The sequence below is a fragment of the Lagenorhynchus albirostris genome, chromosome 3 (assembly GCF_949774975.1).
Source record: "Lagenorhynchus albirostris chromosome 3, mLagAlb1.1, whole genome shotgun sequence".
NCBI classification, from domain to species: Eukaryota; Metazoa; Chordata; class Mammalia; order Artiodactyla; family Delphinidae; genus Lagenorhynchus; species Lagenorhynchus albirostris.
This window is the reverse complement of record NC_083097.1, coordinates 147848758-147870401: the sequence shown is the minus strand read 5'-3', so window position 1 is coordinate 147870401 and position 21644 is coordinate 147848758. Positions and strand designations below refer to the sequence as shown.

At 48.3% G+C, this 21644-nt stretch overlaps 1 protein-coding gene across 1 annotated transcript; it reads left to right on the top strand.

The window, feature by feature from the left end:
- The first annotated feature begins 1835 nt into the window (after positions 1 to 1835).
- On the top strand, positions 1836 to 4945 carry DUSP1 (dual specificity phosphatase 1). Its single transcript, XM_060144206.1, has 4 exons — positions 1836 to 2456; positions 2732 to 2877; positions 3246 to 3465; positions 3890 to 4945. The coding sequence occupies exons 1-4, from the start codon at positions 2090 to 2092 to the stop codon at positions 4258 to 4260; spliced, it is 1104 nt and encodes a 367-aa protein (XP_060000189.1). The 5' UTR covers positions 1836 to 2089; the 3' UTR covers positions 4261 to 4945.
- Positions 4946 to 21644: the final 16699 nt, after the last annotated feature.

Sequence of the window (21644 nt, the reverse complement as noted above, 5' to 3'; positions counted from 1 at the left end):
GAGAGGAAAACCCCGCAGAGCTCAGCAGACACCTGACTTTAGGGCCAGACTGTGTCACTTAACACTGTAATATTTGTATAAAAAAGTTTTCTTTTTAAAAAATGTGTAGGTATTAAAAACCGCTCTTGGTAAAAAAAAAAAACAAAACTTGGATCAAGTTCGCATGCTGTGAAAAGTCAGCAGCTGTAACATTTTATGATTCAACGCATAAAATATGTTGAGTTCCTCAGATGAATAAGTAGTATAAACAAAGAAGTTTTTTCTTTCTTAAAAAAGATACAGGGAGGGCGTTGCCATTATCTGAGGACCTCTTTGCTGCCCTCAGCCAATGTTCATCTGAAGGTAGAAAACGCCCTTTACAAGAAAAAAGCACTTAGCCTTTTACTTTTCTAGAATTTAGGCAGAAAGTTTGAGCATGTGAGAACACCGAAGCTAAGCGAGGCAAATGCAGAAGTTGCCTCTGGTGATACAATCCACAGACCAACCACCCAGGGTGGCAGTGAAACGCCCCCCTCCCCCGGAGGAGAGGCTAAGAAACCACAGAATGTTCCTGATTCGGCACCCCAGCACGGTGGTGCAATATTTATGTTTGTGTACCTAGCACTGTTGGTGCTGCTGCAGAGGGGCTCCGCCGCCCAGGGGGGCGTCACTAGAGCCCAGGACGAGGGTGACCGCGTGGGGTTTTCCCAAACGTTTGTCCAGGTCCTGGAAATCCTCTTAAAGCACTGTAGGATCGGATTTCGAGTTCGGCCCATATTGATGGTGAGAAGCAGAGCGTGGGGGCTGCGCCCGGCCCCTGTTCCCCTTTGCAGCCCCCGAGCCCAGCGCTTAGTAGGCGCTCAATCAGTACATATTTGGGGCATAAAGAGATGGAGCCGCTCAGTCTTAGGCAAATGTAGCCAGAAATGTGTCTGGCGGCCCCTGGTGGGGCGCTGTCGAGCCGCGATGGGGGTCGCTTCCCTAAACCCCGAACCCCGCAATCCACCACCGCACCTTGCGACCCCTCACCCTGATTTCAGCCCCCTGACTTGCGCTCCATTGGCTCACAATCGTCTAGGGACTACACGACTAGGAATGAGATTCTTCCGCTTGGTATTCGATTGGAAGGCGTTTTACTCGTTAAATGTACATTTTAAGTAACAGGGAAGTGTGGGGAACGGGAGAATATCTCCCCGAACACCTCCACCCCAACTCAGCCCGGTAGTTCTGGGATGGATTTGTCTTCAGCCCTCATTTCAGGCGCCTCGCTGTTGCCCCACCCCCAGCAGTGTGATACTGGGCAAGTAAATCGCTTCTCCTTGGGAACCTGTTTCCTCGCCAACTGGGTACGAGGCAATGGGCGAAAGGGGCCCACGTGTATGCAAAAACAAAGGAAACCCCTTTCCGCTCCGGTGGGCGGCGGAGGGGGCGCTGGGAAGCGACACGATGGAGGGGGAGGGGAGGCGGAGGCCGGTGGCAAACGGCCGGATCTCCCTGCCGTTCGCACCCGGGAGGTCAGTCCTCGCCTGGCACAGTGCCCGTCCCCTCCCCTCCCCGCTGGGCCCGGAGAGCGGCGCGGGCCAGGTCCCCGGGGACGCGCCAGGCGCAGGCCGGATGGCCTGGCGGGGCCCTGAGCCGGAGCCAGAGCGCAGCCAGCGGACCCCACTCAGAGGCCGATGACGTCTTTGCCTTTGGCTCCTCCGGCGCCAAGCCCGGCAGGGCGGGTGACGTCACCGCACCGGTCACGTGATCTCTATTCAAACAAACAAACCCCCTCCCCCTGATCGGGCGAGACCCGCCCCTCCCCGCCCCGCCTCGCCTGCCAGCCGAAAGGCCACATATAAACGCGCTCACCCGGGTCAGGCTCGCTGTGAAGGACGTCGGGGCTGTAGGGACTAGGCGGGCCGGAGGAGCAGTCGGGAGAGCAGCAAGGAAACCGAGGCGGTCTAGAGTCCCGCACGACGACCCCTCGCTCAGTCCAAAGGCAGTTTGGGGTTTGGCGCAAAGAAAACCGGGGTCGGGCTTTTCCTCGAAAGCCATCGCTCTACTTTTGGCTTCCCAGGACAAAGAGCACAGGAGGACTTGCACGCTGGGGGCGCTGGGGCCGGCCATGGTCATGGAAGTGGGCTCCCTGGACGCCGGAGGCCTGCGGACGCTGCTGCGGGAGCGCGCGGCGCAGTGCTTGCTGTTGGACTGTCGTTCCTTCTTCGCTTTCAACGCCGGCCACATCGTCGGCTCGGTCAACGTGCGCTTCAGCACCATTGTGCGGCGCCGGGCCAAGGGCGCCATGGGCCTGGAGCACATCGTGCCCAACGCCGAGCTGCGCGGCCGCCTGCTGGCCGGCGCCTACCAAGCCGTGGTGCTGCTGGACGAGCGCAGCGCCGCCCTGGACTGCGCCAAGCGCGACGGCACCCTGGCTCTGGCCGCCGGAGCGCTCTGCCGCGAGGCGCGCGGTGCGCAAATCTTCTTGCTCAAAGGTACGCCGTCGGGGGTGCTCAGGGGCGGGCCGCACGCCCCCTGCCGCCTTGCCCGGGGACCCCTGGCCCTCAGCTCCTGGGGGGCTGCCCCACCTGGAGCGCTTGGACGCCTGAGTCGCATTGTGGGAACTTGTTGACTTTGTTTGGCACTAGGAACAAAAGACTCGCCTGGGCCTCTCTGGGATAAACTTACAGCCCTATTGGATGGGGGAGTTGTATGAAGGTGCCCTGTCTCGGCGGTACTAACAGAAAAAAATGTCTCTTTTTATTCCCAGGAGGATATGAAGCTTTTTCTGCTTCCTGCCCGGAGCTGTGCAGCAAACAGTCGACCCCCATGGGGCTCAGCCTTCCCCTGAGTACTAGCGTCCCCGACAGCGCCGAATCCGGGTGCAGTTCCTGCAGCACCCCACTCTATGACCAGGTTAGTAGGGAGGAGCCGTGCCCGAGGGGAGAAGGAACAGCTGGCAAAGGTGGAAGAGCAGTGCTAGTGAGAATATAGAAGGCGACAAGCAGCTCTATTTATAACAGGGGACACGGGGATATTATTTATCCCATGGTTAAGTGGTATGATGGAGCTGGGTCTCTAATTGTTGGCACCACAGAAATGAACTTGTTGGCCCTGCCTAGGCAAATGGGTTTAGTCCCCTATTTATTTATACTCTTAACAGCGTGCTACAAAGTTCACCCAGTGTTGAAACTGACTTTTCCAGCAGGGAGTTTTTGTGGGTGTGGGCACCAGCAGTGACATTGAATAAAGCTTGACAAGTGTTGGATATTTCTGGATTTCAGGGTGGCCCAGTGGAGATCCTGCCTTTTTTGTACCTGGGCAGTGCCTATCATGCTTCTCGCAAGGATATGCTGGATGCCTTGGGCATCACTGCCTTGATCAACGTCTCAGCCAACTGTCCCAACCATTTTGAGGGTCACTACCAGTACAAGAGCATCCCTGTGGAGGACAGCCACAAGGCGGACATCAGCTCCTGGTTCAACGAGGCAATTGACTTCATAGGTAAATGGAACAGATGCCTGGGACTTCTGCCTCACTCCTTCCGTTTTAGTCACTGAGCTTAAACTCTATGGCAAGAACCCGAGTGACATACTTTTAAGCTTTCCTCTAGACGTTAGTGTCAGTCTGGTGTGGGTAGCATCTCTGAGAAATATAGATTCGATGTCCCATTTTATAGATTAGCAAACTGAATCTCAGGATGTTGATTTGTGCAATAGCAATCTGCTTAGTGGTGATGCCTGGTCTGGGTTTAAATGCCCTGCTGTTCTTTTCCACACTGCCTCCACAAACAGTGTCCGTGTGATGGCATGAGGCGATATTGACCATCTCTGGACAGGACACACATGACATTCCTTAGACACCCTATTCCTGGGGTTGGGGTTGTTCTCCTGGGCTCTCAAGTAACCGACTGCACTTTGTTTTCCAGATTCCATCAAGAACGCTGGTGGAAGGGTGTTTGTCCACTGCCAGGCGGGCATTTCCCGATCAGCCACCATCTGCCTCGCTTACCTCATGAGGACTAACCGAGTCAAGCTGGATGAGGCCTTTGAGTTTGTGAAGCAGAGGAGGAGCATCATCTCCCCCAACTTCAGCTTCATGGGCCAGCTGCTGCAGTTTGAGTCCCAGGTCCTGGCCCCGCACTGCTCGGCAGAGGCGGGGAGTCCCGCCATGGCTGTGCTCGACTGCGGCACTTCCACCACCACCGTCTTCAACTTCCCGGTCTCCATCCCCGTCCACCCCACGAACAGTGCATTGAGCTACCTTCAGAGCCCCATTACAACTTCTCCCAGCTGCTGAAAGGCCACAGGAGGTGATCCTCCCAACCCAGCAGGACTCCAGGCTCCTTCCTGAAAGGGGAAATGCAGTAACTCCAGGGAAGGGAGCTTGTGAGGGCTGGTCCTTATTTATTTAATTTTACCCGAGTTCCACTGGGTTCCTGAGTGGTCGTAGTGATGACTTAGCACCAAGACGTTTGCTGAACTCAGCAGGTTTCGGGACCAACATACAGTGGGTACATAAAGTCCCTATGACAAAATGGGGCAGAAGAGAGAGGACTCAGCGTGTGAGTCGATTTCTTTTTGCTTGTCCCTGTTTTCTGAAGACACTTTCATGCTTGACATACCTACCAGTATTACCATTCCCGACGACACATATACATATGAGAATATACCTTATTTATTTTTGTGTAGGTGGTCCACCTTCACAAATGTCAGTGTCTACTCCTAGAAGAACCAAATACCTCAATTTTCTGTTGTGAGTACTGTAATATCCTGTAAATACAGCCCAAGCAGGTTTGTTTTCAGCACTGATGGAAAGCACCAGTGTTGGTTTTGTTTTGTTTTGTTTTTAAGTTGCCAACAGTTGTATGTTTGCTGATTATTTATGACCTGAAATAATATATTTCTTCTTCTAAGAAGACATTTTGTTACGTAAGGATGACTTTTTTATACAACAGAATAAATTATGGCCTTTCTATTGAAAACTTGATGCTTTATTTCTTGGGCAGCCCCACTGATCCCTCTCCCACCACTGAAATAGGGGAGAACAGGGTCTTCCAGAATGTGTGTTGGCATCTGATCCCATACTCTTCGGTGGCCCCTCAGTCCCACAAGATGGCTGGGTTGCAAGGATGGTAGAGAAGTGTGATCAATCATAAAAAACAAACAAAAAAACATAGGTGCTGGAGCTGAGCTCTTGGTATTGGATTCAAGTGTCCACCTATGTATCTTCCCATCATGTCTCCCTCAAGTGTCCCCAGAGCCAAAACTAGGAAGCAGCCATTGACTTGGTTGCTTTTTCCATTTAATAACTTCCCCAGGATACCATAAAAAGCCTCCCTCCCCTCTCTGATCTCTGCTGAAGGGATGAGGATGATAGTTTTTCAACACATTTGCTATAAATGTGTTTCTACTATGTGCAAGGCAGGGTGTGCTGACTGACCCTAGAACAACTCAGCAAGATCTGCAAATGGAGATGGTGAGACCCAGCATAGCTAAGTGGCACAAGTCGGGGAATTGGGCCCTACATCTGTTTTGTTTCCTAATTCTATGTGCTTTGTGCTTTATCACTTGCTTCTCATGTGTGCTTTTTTTTTTTGCCTTTGAAAAGACCTTTATTTTTTGTGAAAAGAATACCAAGCACTATAAGCAAATACAGTGTAGACCAGTCACCAGAAATCCCCGCCCCCAACCTGACCATTATTGTTTCGGAGCACATCCCCTAGGCACCTCTGCACACGTACCCATCATTTTTGGTGGCCGCCTCCTTCCGGTCACTTGCTGCCCTGCTTTCATAATTTTGTTGAAGAAGATAGACAATTAAATCTGACTTGCTCTAGGGCAATAGTCTCGATCTTCACTCTCTTGCCAAACAGGCCAATGCAGAGAAGGTGTAATTAACTACCAACCCATAATCCAGTCTTTAATGTTGAACTAAATAACAGTGACGCTCCTGGGTTGCTGGCCCCTTAGCCCCTGCACTCCTTTACTTGTTTCTGGACAAAGTGCTGTAGGAAGCAGAAAAGCGAAAATCTTACTTTACTTTTCTAGGGGTGCTCTGAGTAGTGGTCCTGGTCCAGCCCCATCATTCAAGGCCTTGACCTTTCTGCACTGGTGCACCACCTGACTCCCAGGGCCTGAAAGATCCCTGTGTTCCATGTTCTAAGAACTTACCCCGGGCTGGCAAATTCATTTCCTCGGCCAGGCTTCCAATGACAAGTATGTTCACGCCTTTCAAAACAAACCATACCCAGTGTTTTTATCAAACCCTAGAAATCTACTCTTGCAAATATCTCCCTTCGTGGAAATGTACCAGCGACTTCGGGTCCGTGGCAGATGCCATGGCTGACATCCCCGTGGGCTCGGGCCATCACTTTCTGCTTGGCAGGCACTGGCTGGACCAACATTAATCTCCACTGTGATCCACACAGTGGAAAAATACAGTGGCTGCCTAAGGGAGCCGCCAGTGAAAACAATTCACTGACTTCTCCCAGCACAAGCTACTTAACCTCCTGCCAGCCCTGGAGAGCCAGGGTGATAACCCCTCCTCCCCATGCATCCGATTCCTGGTCTCAGGCCCTCCAGAAGATGTCAGTTTTGGCCTGAAACTGCTTTTCTTAGGAAGGAAAAAAGTGCCTAAGATGAGAAGAAAGATGCTTAAACTATTAAAATGTTGTTTCTCAGCTGGGAGATTGACATAGGGACAACTCGATCATTTAATACTGATAATGTAATAACAGCTGTCAATTTTAGAGTTAGCGCCCTGTGCCAGCCACTGTGCTAAGTGCTTTCCAGATGATCCAATTTAACTTTTAAAGCAACATCCATTTTACAGAGGAGGAAACTGAGGCTCAGAGAGGTGAAGCGACAACCCTCTAATTGTAGCTCAAGGTCATACAGCAAGTAAACGGCACTGCAAAGTTGGGAACATGGGTCTGTAAGAAGACTGGGGAAGAAAGCCCTAGTTCAGTCCAAAAGACAGCTCGTGGGAGTGAGGAAAAGATGAGCTTTGTAGCTAACCAGACGTCAGCATGGTTTTACCCCATAATATCAAGGTGGAAAAGCCATTTATCCCTTTGGGCCTCGGTTTCCTCATCTGTAGAATGAAGATAATAAAACCTACTTCACTTGTGAGGAGGAAATGTGCTCATGAATGTAGAAGTGCCTGGCATGTTGTGGGCACTGGAGAAACATTCAGGTCTCTTTCCCCTCTCCTAATGACCTCTAGCGGTTCTTGGGTCTCAGTTTTCCCACCCATAAAATGACCACCTTGCAGTGGATCTAATGGGTAAGCTTCCTCCCAGCCCTCTAATTCTAGTACGTAGAATATGCATCAATGCATACTTCATGCTTTTTGGTGGTTTCCAGACACCCATTATTCCATTAGGAGACTACCAACCCCAAGTGCTTCCACTGCATCCTCTCCTTTCCTTGGAATTTTGCACATCGCAGCTAATTGGCCTTGAACTTGCAGCCTCCGGCCTCCATTTCCCTCCCTCCCTCCCTCCCCCGGCCCCTGGTGGATGACATCATTGCGTGTACCCCTTTAAGATTATATAAATCTGTGATCCTACAGTAGCCTCCATCCCCATGGAAACGCGGAGGAGTTTCCCTTTTGTGAGGAAAGCTGTCATGTCACTTCCTGCTGCTGACAAATCAGTTTAGGAGATTAACATAAAGGGGGGTGCGGGGTGCGGGAGGCGGCCTCTGAGAACTGCAGGCTCGGTGGTTTCTGGTTGCCATACACAGAGGCAAACAAAGCCGAGGCCGCGCGGGCCGAGCTCAGGTTTCCCACACCTCAACGGGTGGATCCAGGTCACCCGGGGCTATTTTTCTCCGCAGGCTGCATTCTGGGGAGCAGGTGGGAGGGCTGACCACTTATGGGGACTTTCCTGGGGCCCTGCAGGGCAAACCTGTTGGAGAACAGCCTCTGGGTCCAGCCAAGCCTCTGCTCCCCTTTATCGGCTCAGGAGGTGTCCTCATCCTTCGGCGAACAAAGGGTATGCCGGTTGCTAGCGCCACAGTGCACACAACTGTGCTCTGCTAAGGGAAATACGGTAGAACCACCTTTTTCTTGACTGTGGCTTTTTAGGCTAAGCAGCAGTCCATTCATTCGTTCATTCATTCATTCATTCATTCAACAAATATTTATTGACTCTCTGTAGGCCCAGGGATGCTTTGGTGTTAGACAAAGTTCCTATTCTTTTTTTTTTTTTTACGTTTTTTTTCAAAGTTCCTATTCTCAAGTAGTTAACAATGGTGCTGTTGGGGTGTGTAAATAAATAATTAAGAAATAAGATAAGAATGAAGGCTCTGAAGGTGAGATATTAAAGGGGGGTCCTTTAGATTTTGATGATCAGGGAGGCCTCTCTGATGGGGTGACTGGAGAAGCTAAGACCTGAGTGATACAGCCCAGTTGCCTATTTGAGAGGTAAGCTGGGAAGAGGATTCCAGGCCAGGAGGGCACTAAAGACTTGACGTTTGAGAGGGATCTTTGTGGACTGGTAGAGCACTTGACTTGGAGCCAGCTAGACCTGAGTTCAAGATCTGCTTCTGCCACTTGTTAGCTCTGTGACTTACTGTGGGTAAGTTACCAAACTCTAAGCCTCAGTTTCCCCATCTGTAATATGGGCCAATAACCTCTGACCTTCAAAGGCTTTTTAAGAATTAAATGAAAGGCCTCTGGGCTCATCAGAGAGGCTTGGGAAAGGCTCATTGTCCGCATTATGCCACCTGAGCAGCAGCGCGCCTCCCCAGAGTGTCCTGGTGAAAGGAAACAGGGAGAAGTGAGTTGTCTTGCCCCATCTCTGGGCCCCAGGACTTATCCCAAGGCTTAGGGAGCAGCAGGTACTTACATATGTCTTCTTTATAAAGGAGTGAGTGACTATCCCCTAGAAAGTCCTCAGTAGATGTTCGAATAATACCACCAAAATTCTGGGACTTTGTTCCAAATGCCTCAACAAGTAATAACTGTATGCCCTTGGGTAGATTACTTCTCCACTCAAAGCCTCAGTTTTCATATCTCTAAAAAGGGAGTGATGAAAGTATTTGCTTTACATGGTAGTCGTTAATATTAAATGAAATAACGTACACAAAATATTTTGCACAGTACTCAACACACAATAAACAATAAGCGTTAACCATTTTACCCATAATTATTATCATCACCACTACCACCATCATCATCATAAAGGAAAGATTTTAGAAAGGAAACAAATTTTAATCTTTACCCCAGACCTCTCCCCTAACTGCGGACTTGTATATCCAATAACCTCCTTGACATATCCGTGTCTTTATCAAATAGACTTCCAAATTTGGCAATTCCAAAAATAAACCTTTGATTTACCCCCAAACCAGCTCCATCTGTGCTCTTCCCATCTTGGTTAATGGCAACCTCATTCTTCCCTTAGCTCAGGTCAAAAACTATGGAGCCATCCTTGACTCCTCTCATTTTCTCATAACCTGTATTTGATTCATCAGCAAATTGAGACAGGTCCATTTTCAAAACATAACCATTTTCAAAATAGACCCACTTCTCATCACTTCTAAAACCACCTCTCTGGTCCAGCCACCATCAGAAGTTGCCTATGTTACCGCAGTAGCCTCAGGGCTGTTCTTGTTTCTGCACTGTCCCTCTCAGTCTATTGGCCACCAAAAGCCAAAGCTACCCTTTTAGTGTTGCCTATAGTACACACCTTTGATGACAAATTCAGCTTTTGCTCCCCTACAAATATTTTAATTTACTTTCATTATTGAAAAATGTTTTCACTGGGCAAAGAATTCCAGTTTCAACCTTATTTCTTCAACCATTTTGAAGACATTGTCTTCTCAATTTTGTAGTGTCTTTTGAGAAGTCAGCTTACTAACTTAGTGTTGTCCCTCTGAGGGTAATCTGTCTTTTTTCCCTGGTTGCTTTGGATTTTCTCTTTCTCTCTCTCTCTCTTTTTTTAAAATTAATTTATTAAAAAATTTTTTTTAAACATCTTTATTGGAGAATAATTGCTTTACAATCTTTTTTTTAAGCAGTTTTATTATAATGTCTCTGTAGTTTTCTTCCTATTTACCTTGCTTAAGATTTGTGCTTTTTTCAAATCTGTGGCTTGATGTCTTTCATTAGTCTTGGAAAATTCTGTTATTATTTCTCCATTTTGATACTTTCACGTATAAAACGTAGCTATTTTAATGTCTGTGACCAATAACTATATAGATTCTCTTGTGTTTATATCTGTTGCCTATGGTTTCTTTTGATATTTGTAAAATCATGTTTTATTCCCTCATATGCCTGGTTATTTTGATTGAGTGACAGGCACTGTGTATGAAAAATTTTAGAGATTATTTAAGGCAGTTTTACCCTCTTCTCAAGAGGATTTACTTTGTTCTAGGTGGCTTGGAGGTCTAGGAATCCCAGATCACCTTAACCCATACAGAGACAGAGATGGCTTGAGAGGACTTGAAGCTGGGCTTTAGACCCTGTGATGACTGCTACAGTCTTCTTCTAAAGATGTATTCTTTAGTAGTTGCAACTAAAAGTTTCGGGGTTTTCCAAGCCCCCCAGCCTGTATTACTTTTTGGGGTAATATACGAGAAAGCCTAGGCGTATACCAGATTCCTTCCTGATGTGCCCTGAACTCTAATTTGTCCCATTATACTCATGAGTCAGTTCAAACCTCTGCTCAAGTTGTTAGCCGTTCAGCTTCTCATTTCAGAATTGGCAGATAGCCCTTCGGGGAAAAGAAGCACCCAATGCTATGCTCATCCCTCTGGGTTTTCCTCTTCCAGCTCTTGATCCCACAGTTCCTCACTGCCCTTTTACCGCTTGAATGTCTTCAAACTGAAATGTTTAAAAGTATTTTGTCCAACTTTTCTAGTCCTCAGCAGTAGAGTGGTTCTGGACGATGTGGTCTGCCATGACTGGAAGGGAGTTATTTAGACTTTTAAAAACCCAGAGTGAAACTTCTAACACCTGAGGTTTCTTTTTCTCTTCTACCCCTACCCTCCATGGCACCCACCTCACTCATAATAAAAGGCCAAGTCTTTACAAAGGCTACAAAACCTGACATCACTTGTCTGGCTGATACATCTCTGACCACATCTTCTGCCACTCTTCCCCTTCACTCATCTCTTCCTAGCATAGGCAGAGTTCACTTTTGCTTCAGGGACCCGTTCTCTTCCCTCCGCCCAGACCAATCTCCCTTTAGATCCCTGCGTCTGGCTTCCTCATTTCCTTCAGCTCTCAGTTCAAAAGTCATCTCTTCAATGGGCCACTTCCTGACCACCACCCCACTTAAACTAGAACCACCCTGCCCCAACCCTGGCCACCCCATATCCCTTTCTCTGCTTCACTTCTCAACAGAGCACTTATCACCGCCTAACACTTACTTATTTGTGTGTGGTCTATTTCCCCACTAGAACAGAAGGCCTTGAGGGCAAGGACCTTGTCTGTCTTGTTCACTGTGGGATCTCCTGCCCTTAGAACAGTGCCTGGCATGTAGTGAGCACTCAGTAAATGTGATGCATAAATGAGAGAACTCTGAAGGCTCTGGACAATTCCTCTCCTTTCTGGGTGGGTCCTGGGCTCCAGCTAGGGGGAAGTGATTCTTTTCTGCTCAGCCAACCTCTTTCCCTTCCACATGAGGCAATTTCCCTTGGAGAATTTCCAGTAACACACAGTGGTGTGCAAATGAAATAAAACATATAAAAGCACTTTGTAATCAGGAAATAACATGATGGTCCTGGCTATCCAAAACCTGCTTATCCTGGGGCTCCGTTCTTGGGATCAGGGCTGTGACTCTGGAAGGACAACACTGGGAAAAGCTCCTCAGGGGCTCCATTCTGAGCCCCATCCTCCCACATTTTCCCCCGCCTTTCCTCCCTCCCATCCAAAGAGAATTCCCCATGGCGTGTGCCTCTAATTAGGAGAATGGGGCAGTGGGTGATTCATGGGGAAGTCTGTAGGGCTGCTTGGGGCTTATGACTCACAGCTTCTCATCTAGCAGGAGGGTTAGATCTCTATACTGAATCTCCTGGAAATGTCCTTTGTCAAGGGCTCCAGTGACCACTGGGGATTCTCCCCCACAGAGCTCTCAACAGCACCTTCCGGGCACTTGTCACTCTGTTTAGTTGTCTGTCTGTTGCTCAATAAGTACATATGGAAGGAACAAAGAAAGGGAGGCCAGCAGTGAGAGCAGGAGGGAGGGGAGGAGGGGAAGAGGACATCCGACTCCCTGACCAGACTGTGAGCCACTAAGGGCAGGATCGTGCCCTGTTCTGTGTCCCAACGTAAGGCTTGGCTTCTGGTTGGGGAAGTAATGGTTGAGTGAATGAAGGACTATTTGGGACTCTTGAAGGGCCTCATTCTAGGATATTGCCAGCCTGATAGAGCCTCATGGCAGTGGCAGGTGGGGGGCTGGGGCTTGGTATTTATTGTGGATGACACTGTAGAGGCTAAGGCAGATGGTACTGGTTGACATAAAAGCAGTCCAGTCATAAAAGCAGCCCCTTCTGAGCTCTAGCTGGTGCCAGGCCCTGCACTGGACGCACAGGAATGGACAAGATACGATCCCTGACCTTGGGCTCTCCAGCAAATGGTGAAGACTGATGTCTTGACCCAGGATTTTAGTGCAGTGGTCTGGGAGCTGGTGGCAAGGTGTGGACTGGACAAGGGAGTGGGGAGATGCAGGGAGGAGTGGATAGAGGGGAGGAAAAAGAAGAAAAGGCTTTCTGCAGGGGGTGACTCGAGCCCTGGAATTCTGGGGACATGGCACAGAAAGGACTCCTGTCCTCAGGGGGATGAAGAATGGTCTGAAGCCAATTTATTGTTGTTTACTAGATTTTATGGAAAGAAGAAGGGCCCTAGGACTTGTCCCAGGCCCAAACTACTTGCCCTAGAAGTGAATTCTCAAGAGTCTTCACGACTGTCCTGCTCTTACGCAAAATGGACCAGAGCCCCGCGCCCCCTGTGGTGGGCATCTAAAAGAGTGGGCTCTGTGGGGCACTGAGTGAGGCCAAGGACATGACCCTCAAGGAAGAAAGACTGAAAAGCACTAGCTTGGACCCTGGCTTCCTCTCCATATGCTCATTGGATGAATTCTTTAGGCTGCTCTCATCATGGACCCGAAAACTGCAGAGAGTACAGTGTCCCAAGAAGATGAGATAACACGATTATGACTACCTTGTCCCTACGGCCCAGAGTCAGTCATTCAGGCTCCCACTCACATTGACTTTGGACGTGACAGGGCACAGCATTCAACCCTGGTTATTCTACTATGAGCTGCTTCTCTGGTTTGAAGGGCCCTGCAGCCCTTGAAGAGGCAAGACCTGAGTTTCACTCGGGCCATTGCTCATCCTACTATAAGTTCTATGAGAGACTGGGGACAACTTTATTTCTGATATCTCTGGCCACAGCTAGTGCCCAATATAGCCATGATAGCTCAGGGTCAGAGAAGAAAGATAAAGGAAGTCTCATTTATTGAGCTCCTACTATGACTATTGCTTTCTGTATGTGGTTTATTTAATGCTCTCATCTGGCCTCTTCATCAGGGCTTATTACTATTGCCATGTCACAAGGAGTAGTAACTGAGGCCTGGAAAAGTAGAGGATTTGCTTAGAGCCACAAGTTGGGCTGAACTCAGTGTCCAAGGCCCAAGTCCGGCAAGGTCTTTCCACTGCACCAAGCAAGATAAGGGTGAGCCCTGCCCTCATTCTGGGGCCCACCATCACTCTTTAAGTTTGGAGAAGGCGGAAAGTACTGATGATGACTACTAGATGAGGCTCCCCACGCCCCCAGGGCTCCTGGGAAGGGGCTTTATGTATCCTTGTATCCTCAGCGCTTTCAGTAAATACACAGACCATGATTAAACTGTCTAGGACATAGATAGCTGGTTGCCACTAGTATTTGGTTTTCCTTTCTTCTTTAGTAATAGATTTTTAGTTAGGTATGTGTCTTACAGTTCCCTCCCTCCCAGCCAGGTGTGGCCATTTGGATAAGTCAGGCCTAAGGTGTGTGCAACTTCCAGAGAGTGTCATTAAAGAGAAGGGGATTTCTTTTCTTCCCCCTTTCCTTCTGCTTGTTGTCTGGAATACTGGTGTGATGGCTGGAGCTGAGGCAGCTATTTAAAACCATGAAGCAATACTAGGAATGATGGCAGAGCAGCAAGATAGAAGGAGTCTTGGTCCCTGAGGACTGTTGGGAGATAATTCTCTGTGGCATTTTTACAACTTTTGTGACATTTAAATGAAATTATTTCTTTTCAAGAGTTGTTTTAAGGCAAATAGCCTGGGGAAACTAAGATCACGTCTTCTGGAACAGAGAACAGATTTGTTTCCTGAGCAGGATAATAGAGATAATGTTATTTTCCAGGGCAAATGTTGGCTAGATTTGCTAGCAGCCTCTTAGAAGATTAGGATTTTCCTAAACCCAGTGTGCCTTAGCTCTGACACAAACCCACTGTGTGCACAGCATCCACCTGGGCCTACTGCACTGGCCCCATGGAACTTGGGGGGCAAGGGGAACCAGTGCAAATATGAACCTCATGCTGCCCGCTGTGCTGTAATAAAGTCCCTTGTCCTGTGTCTTCTGCAAGCATCTATGAAACTGTGGTCAGCTTACTTGTTAGTTTGCAAGTAGGAAGGAATTCTCAGGCCTTCATGCTTCTGACAAGGATTTCATGGAGCACAGCAATAAGCCCTGGTGGGATTTTTTCCCCCCTTTTTTCTAACTTTATTGAGATACATTTTACCTCAATAAACACCTATTTTAACCTTATGATGTAATGATTTTTGACAAATCTATATAGTTTTATGTGTATATTCAAATTTTAACAAATGTATGCAGAATGTATTATACCTACCAACACAGCCAAACTATAGAGCGTATCCATCATCAAAAATTCCCTCATGCTTCTTCCCGATCAATCCCTACCTAGGGACATGCTTTCTGTCACCATAGATTAAAATTGTGATTTCTGGATTTCCTATAAATGGAGTCATGTTGTATTCTTTCTGTTGTGTCTGCATTTTTTCAATCAGCATAATTTTTTTTAGATTAGTCCATGTTGTTGTCTGTATCAGTAATTAAATTTTTCTTAAATAGATTTTATTTTTTAAAGCCGTTTTAAATTCACAGAAAAACTGAGTGGAAAGCACAGAGAGTTCCCATATACCTCCTTCCCCATACGGGCCCAACCTCCCCCACTATCAACGTACAGCCCCATACTGGGACATTTGTAACAGTGATGATACAGCATTATCACCCAAAGTCCACAGCTCACATTAGGGATCACCCTCGGTTTTGTACATTCTACGGGTCTGGATAAATGTATAATGACATATATCCACCATTATAGTATCTTACAGAGTAGTATCACTCCTTTAAAAATCCTGTGCTCTACCTATTCATCCCTCCCCCTACCCCCAACCCTTGTAAACCACTGATCTTTTTACTGTCTCCATAGTTTAGAATGTCATTTTTTTAAAAAATAAATTTATTTATTTATTTTTGGCTGCGTTGGGTCTTCGTTGCTGCACGCGGGCTTTCTCTAGCTGCCAGAGTGGGGGCTACTCTTTGTTGCGGTGCGCGGGCCTCTCATTGCAGTGGCTTCTCTTGCTGTGGAGCACCAGCTCTAGAGCGCAGGCTCCAGAGCATAGGCTCAGTAGCTGTGGCGCACGGGCTTAGCTGCTCCGCGGCATGTGGGATCTTCCTGCACCAGGGCTCGAACCCGTATCCCCTGCATTGGCAGGCAGACACTTAACCACTGCACCATCAGGGAAGTCCCTAGAATGTCATTTTTGATTATACAGTATGTAGCTTTTTCAGACTGGCTTCTTTCACTTACTAATAAGCATTTAAATTTCCTTCATGTCTAGATGGTTTAAATCCATTGTCTGATGTACCACCATTTATTTATCCTTTCATCTACTCAGGGACATCTCGGTTGCTTCCAACGTTTGGCAATTATGAATAAATTCATAAACTACAAATATAATGCATTTGTAAATGAATGATAAATATTATTCATAAATAATATTATACATAATTATGAATAAGGCTGATCTACGTTTTATGGATATAAGCTTTCAGCTTCTTTAGGTAAATAGCAAAGAGAATGATTGTTGGATATTATTGTAAGAGCATGTTTAGTTTTGTAAGAGACTGACAAATTGTCTTCCAAAGTGGCTGTACCATTGCCTTCCCACCAGAAATGAATGAGAGTTCCTGTTGCTTCATATCCTTGCCAGCATTTGGTATTGTTAGTGTTTTGGTTTTTTTAAAAAAAATATTTATTTGTTTATTTATTTATTTTTGGCTGTGTCGGGTCTTATTTGCGGCACTCAGGATCTTGCTTTGCGGTGCTTGGGCTTTTCTCTAGCTGTGGCGCACGGGCTTAGTTGCCCCGCGGCACGTGAGATCTTAGTTCTCCGACCAGGGATGGAACCCGTGTCCCCTGCGTTGGAAGGCAGATTCTTTACCACTGGACCACCAGGGAAGTCCCGGTATTGTTAGTGTTTTGGATTTTGGCCATTCTAATAGGCATGTAGTGGTATTTTGTGTGTTTTAAAAAAATATTTATTTATTTTGGCTGCACCGGGTCTCAGTGGCAGCATGTAGGATCTTTGCTGCGGCATGCATGAGGGATCCAGCTCCCCAACCAGGGATCAAACCTGGGCCCCATGCATTGGGAGCACAGAGTCTCACCCACTGGACCACCAGGGAAGTCCCTTTGTTTTTGTTTTTAATTGAAGTACAGTTGATGTACAGTATTATATAAGTTACAGGTGTACAATAGAGTGATTCACAATTTTTAAGGTTATTCTCCATTTATAGTTATTTAAAAATATTGACTATTCCCTGTGTTTTACAATATATCCTTGTAGCTTATTTTGGTAACTTAATTTAACTTGCGATTCCCTAATGACATATGATGTTGGGTATCTTTTCATGTGCTTATTTGCCATCTTTTTTAAAAATTTATTTATTAATTCATTAATTTATTTTTGGCTGCATTGGGTCTTCATTGCTGCCCGCGGGCTTGTTGTGGTGAGCGGGGGCTACTCTTCATTGCGGTGCGCGGGCTTCTCATCGCAGTGGCTTCTTTTGCTGCGGAGCACAGGCTCTAGGCACGCCAGCTTCAGTAGTTGTGGCACATGCGTTTAGCTGCTCCGCAGCATGTGGGATCTTCCTGGACCAGGGATCGAACCCGTGACCCCTGCGTTGGCAGACAGATTCTTAACCACTGCGCCACCAGGGAAGTCCCCATTTGCCATTTTTATATCTATCTTCTTCTGTTCAGGTCTTTTGCCCATTTAAAAAATCAGGTTGTTTTCTTACTGTTGATATTTGAGTATTTTGGATAACAGTCCTTTATCAGTTGTGTCTTTCAGAAATATTTTCTCCCAGTCTGTGGCTTGTCTCTGGTGGGCTTTTCTGTGTAAGAGAAAACTATATTTCTATATTCCTATGTTGTTTAAGCCACTGTTATGCTGGGCTTTTCTTGCACCTGAACTTAATTCTAACTAATACCTGAAGGCATACTTCTGCTTAGACCCTTCCAGGGGCTTCCTATCATATCCGGAATAAAACCCAACTCTTTCCATGGCCTCCATGGACTCAGGTAGTCTGGTCCCTGGCAGAGCAGTTAAGAGCAAGGCCTCTGGAACCAGGGTTCAGGCTCGAGTGGGAGTGGGATCGGGGGAGCCCAACTGGGACTCGACTTCCTGCCTCAGCGCTCGGGGCTTGTCAAACCCTGGCAGGCAGCTCTCCTTCCTCTGCTTTTCCACAGGACAAGGATGTGGGCTCCACTCCTTGGAGGGCTGTTTCCGGAACACACTCCTCCTGCTTTTTTTTTTTTTTTTTTTTTTTTTGCGGTACGCGGGCCTCTCACTGCTGTGGCCTCTCCCGTTGCGGAGCACAGGCTCCGGACGTGCAGGCTCAGCAGCCATGGCTCACGGGCCCAGCCGCTCCGCGGCATGTGGGATCTTCCTGGACCGGGGCACGAACCCGTGTCCCCTGCATTGGCAGGCGGACTCTCAACCACTGCGCCACCAGGGAAGCCCCTCCTTCTGCTTCTGTTTCCCTCCCAGAAAGCAGGCAAGCAGGCCAGGGTGGGATATGGGCAGCAGCACAGGGAGCCCAGTCGGTGTGTCTGCTCCAGCATGTGGCGATGCCCCAGGTGTACCAGCCTCCAGCCCTGGACCCTCTCCAGGCAGAGCACCTTTGCTTCCTGCTCCCACCTTAGACCAGGGCTGTGAGGCTCAGGCTGGGAGGCTGGGCAGGAATCTGGAGGGGATGCCCACAAGTGTCCCCAGGCGTCCTCTCTCTCTGTTGGCCTTGGACTCTCACTGACTTGATGGGAGGCAGGTAGGGGGGAGATATCAAATCTTGGGAATAGTAGGTAGTTAGAAAATAGCTTGAAAATGCATATTCATCCTTTTTTTTCCTTTCTTTTTTAACCCCGGGTACCAATAGCAAAAAGCAAAAATCTTCTTAGCATTTGCCAGGTGGAGGGGTTGTAGAGAAATCGAAGCAAAGGTATTAAAGATTTGGAAACACTGCCTTAATTAAGAATGTAGAGACAATTGAGTAGTGAAAATAGACGCTTGGTGTGTATGCGTGTGGCTGTTTTGTGTGTGCTGAAGTGTGCATTGAGGTAGGCGGGCAGGGAGGGGGCAGTATGTGTCCCTGCTTGTGTGAGCACCACTGAGGCCCTCGTATGACTGTCCAGGTGTGAACGCAGGCGATGTGCTGTCTTGTCTGGATGGAGGGGAAGGACATGCCATGGGTTAGAGGAAGGAACATCTCTGGGTGGCAGGCCAGGTTGGTCCTGGCCTTTTTTGTGTCCGCTGCCCTTGGTCGGCAGGACCAGTAGAGCTCATGGTCATTTAAGGTGCTGGCTGGATCAGGCAGCTCGCTGGGTGGCAGGCCACCTGGGGCCCAGATGGTGCAGGCCTTCCAGGGGGCTGTGGGAGCTATTTTTAGTGGCCTGGGCTGATTCCCAAATCCTGCTATTTCTGGCACTAGAAGATTGCCCTGAAGGATGTGGAAAATTTTCATGTTGAGAATGTCTGGTTTCTCTTTGGCTCTGCAAGGGCACAGTAGGGAGACCAGGACAAAGAGCTTGAGGCCTGCGGGTTTCTGGGATAATTCACCAGCACTGAGAGCATGAAATGGCCATTTTCCTACCCTTTGGAGACGAGTATGGACTTTTAAAAACACCAGCGTCATGATGGCTGACCATCCCTGCCGGTTTGCCTAGGGTGTCCCTGTTTGAGCACTGAAAGTCTGGCATCCAGGACACCCTTCAGACCCAGACAAATTGGGCAGTTGGTGACCTGAACTCCATTTCAGCCCCTTTTAGTTCTAGAAGTGAAATTAATAAGAATAAGAAAACCACCTGCATCATCTTCCAGAATGTTCACCATCACCCTATACGGTAGGTACTGTTATCATCTCCATTTTACACATGAGGAAACTGACGCACAGAGAGGTGAAGCAACTTGCCCATTGCAGAACAGGGAGCTGAGTAAGGGCGCCAGGATCTGAATTCTGCTGTTCTGGGGCCTGAGTCCCCCAATTATGTTGCCTGGAAAAAGGATGGTTTTGGACCCAAGAAAACCAGTCACTTCCTAGCCAAACACTTAATTTGGGATAAATAATATCTATTTGGTCAAGTTGTCATGAGGGTTAATTGAGAGACTGTCATTACAGGAGGCCTGACACTAGTAGGTGCTCAGGAAGTGATGGCTCTGTTCCCCACTGCTTGTCCCTTTTGGGGTGGCAAGACCTGGTCACGTAAATCCGCTGTCTGAGTGGTCCTCAGGCCACCCCTTGCAGGCTGCACAGCGGGGCACCTGGGTAGAGGTGATGGAAGGCAGGTGGGGGGGAGATATCAAATCTTGGGAATAGTAGGTAGTTAGAAAATAGTTTGAAAATGCATATTTTCAAGGGCCCGGGTTCTGCCCTATTTGCCCGAGGCATCCTGGCTGCCTCTGGCCTCCACTTTGCTCAGCCGTCGAATGGGCAACTGAGCCCACCCAGACGGGGCGGGAAGTTTCAGGGAAGCTGGTGCCTCCGTCCCGGCCCGCATGGGAGCCCCGTCCCCAATCAGGTCAGGAGCCGGATCGCGCCATCAGGGCTGTGGGGCCGGGCGACTGGACGCCGCCGGAGGTGCGGACGTGCGTGCGTGCGCACGTGCGCTAGGCCCAGCACGAGAGGAATGCACCAGCGCCGAGACGCTCTGTTCCTTCCGCAGGCGAGTCAGCGCCCAGCAGGAAGGGTCACCTCGCGTTCCCAGCCGCCCCCTCCGGGCTGGGGAAGTGGCCAAACAATAGGGCCGCCCTTAGTGACCGCGCTGGTGTGTGTGTGTGTGTGTGTGTGTGTGTGTGTGTGTGTATCCTGAAGGGGGAGAGCTGGGAGAACAGGGAGAGGACCCCTTACTGGGTTTCCCCAGGCGTCAGGCCCCTGGCTGCATTATCTCATGTAGTTCCCACAGCACCACACCCCCTCCGCCCCAGGAAGGCACTAGCATCCTCACCGTACAGGAAACAGGCGCAGAGAGGGCCACCCACAGCAAACGGAGTTTGTGCATGGCTAAGGGAAGGCCCTGATGGCTTCCGCCATCTTCCAGCAGTGGGCTTGGGGTGGAGGCTGGGTCGAGGGGTGGGAGGAGGCCGACAAATCTTGCTGCGTGCCCGGTTCTGCAGTTCACAGAAAGCCTGCATGCACACAGCCTTGACAGGAGAACTGAACTCTCTGCACATACCAGAATAAGTCTGTGAGTTCACCAGCATCCCCATTTTACAGGTGGGGCAACAGAGGCTCAGAGGATGTGCCTTCTCCTACTGCCAGCACACATTTGTTGTACCAAAAAGGATTTGAGCTCCTAAAGAAAGAGAAAGAATCATAATTAATTCTACCTTTCCTATACAGATGGTACCTTAGGGTAACCAAATGGTTGATGAGGGTAAGTTTCTATTTATAGACTTATACCTGCTTTAAAATGTAGGAAAAAATAATAGAATTAGAGAGTCATCACTGGGTAACCCCTAAGGGATGAATTGGGCAGCTACAGCTGCTCGCATCACAAAGAGAGAGTATGAGCCTCCTGATGGAAGAACATGCGGCACCCAGGAAGTAGTCTTGCCCTAAACTCAAACCGGAATCTGATCAGGTCCCTGGATTTGAACAATTTACAGGAGCTACAGGGGACAGAGGAACATGTTAAGTGGCACCTTGGGGAATGCAGTCAGCCAACTTCAGATGTGAGAGACTCTATAGATATAGACTTCTTCTATAGATATAGACTTTCTTCTACAGATAAATTGCAAGAAGAGAGGGAGAGAGAGAGGGAAACAGAAACAATAACTAAGTAAGTAAATAAATGAATAAATGGAGAGGAAATCAACAGAGTACAGGAGATTTGGACCCATATCAACCAACTGCTAGGTGTAGATCTCATTTGGGATTCTGATCTAAACAAATGATAAAACAAATATACAAACAAAAAACTCCAAACATATGAAAACCACATGTGAAATAAGAAATCCAAATAGATCCCTAAGAATCACGTGGCTGGGGGCTAGTGATCTATTTTGAACTGAGGCCCCCAGATGGGATTCTTGAGGTCAGGCAGCTTTGAGATGCCTGACTTAGGGTGAAATGGGAACTGCCCAGGTCACTGCTTCCTCCCT

Coding starts and splice junctions, on each gene's coding strand:
- DUSP1 (XM_060144206.1), top strand. CDS start 2,090: ATGGTCATGGAAGTGGGCTCCCTGGACGCCGGAGGCCTGCGGACGCTG. Junction 2,878..3,245: donor GCACCCCACTCTATGACCAG/GTTAGTAGGGAG, acceptor TCTGGATTTCAG/GGTGGCCCAGTGGAGATCCT. Junction 3,466..3,889: donor CGAGGCAATTGACTTCATAG/GTAAATGGAACA, acceptor TTTGTTTTCCAG/ATTCCATCAAGAACGCTGGT.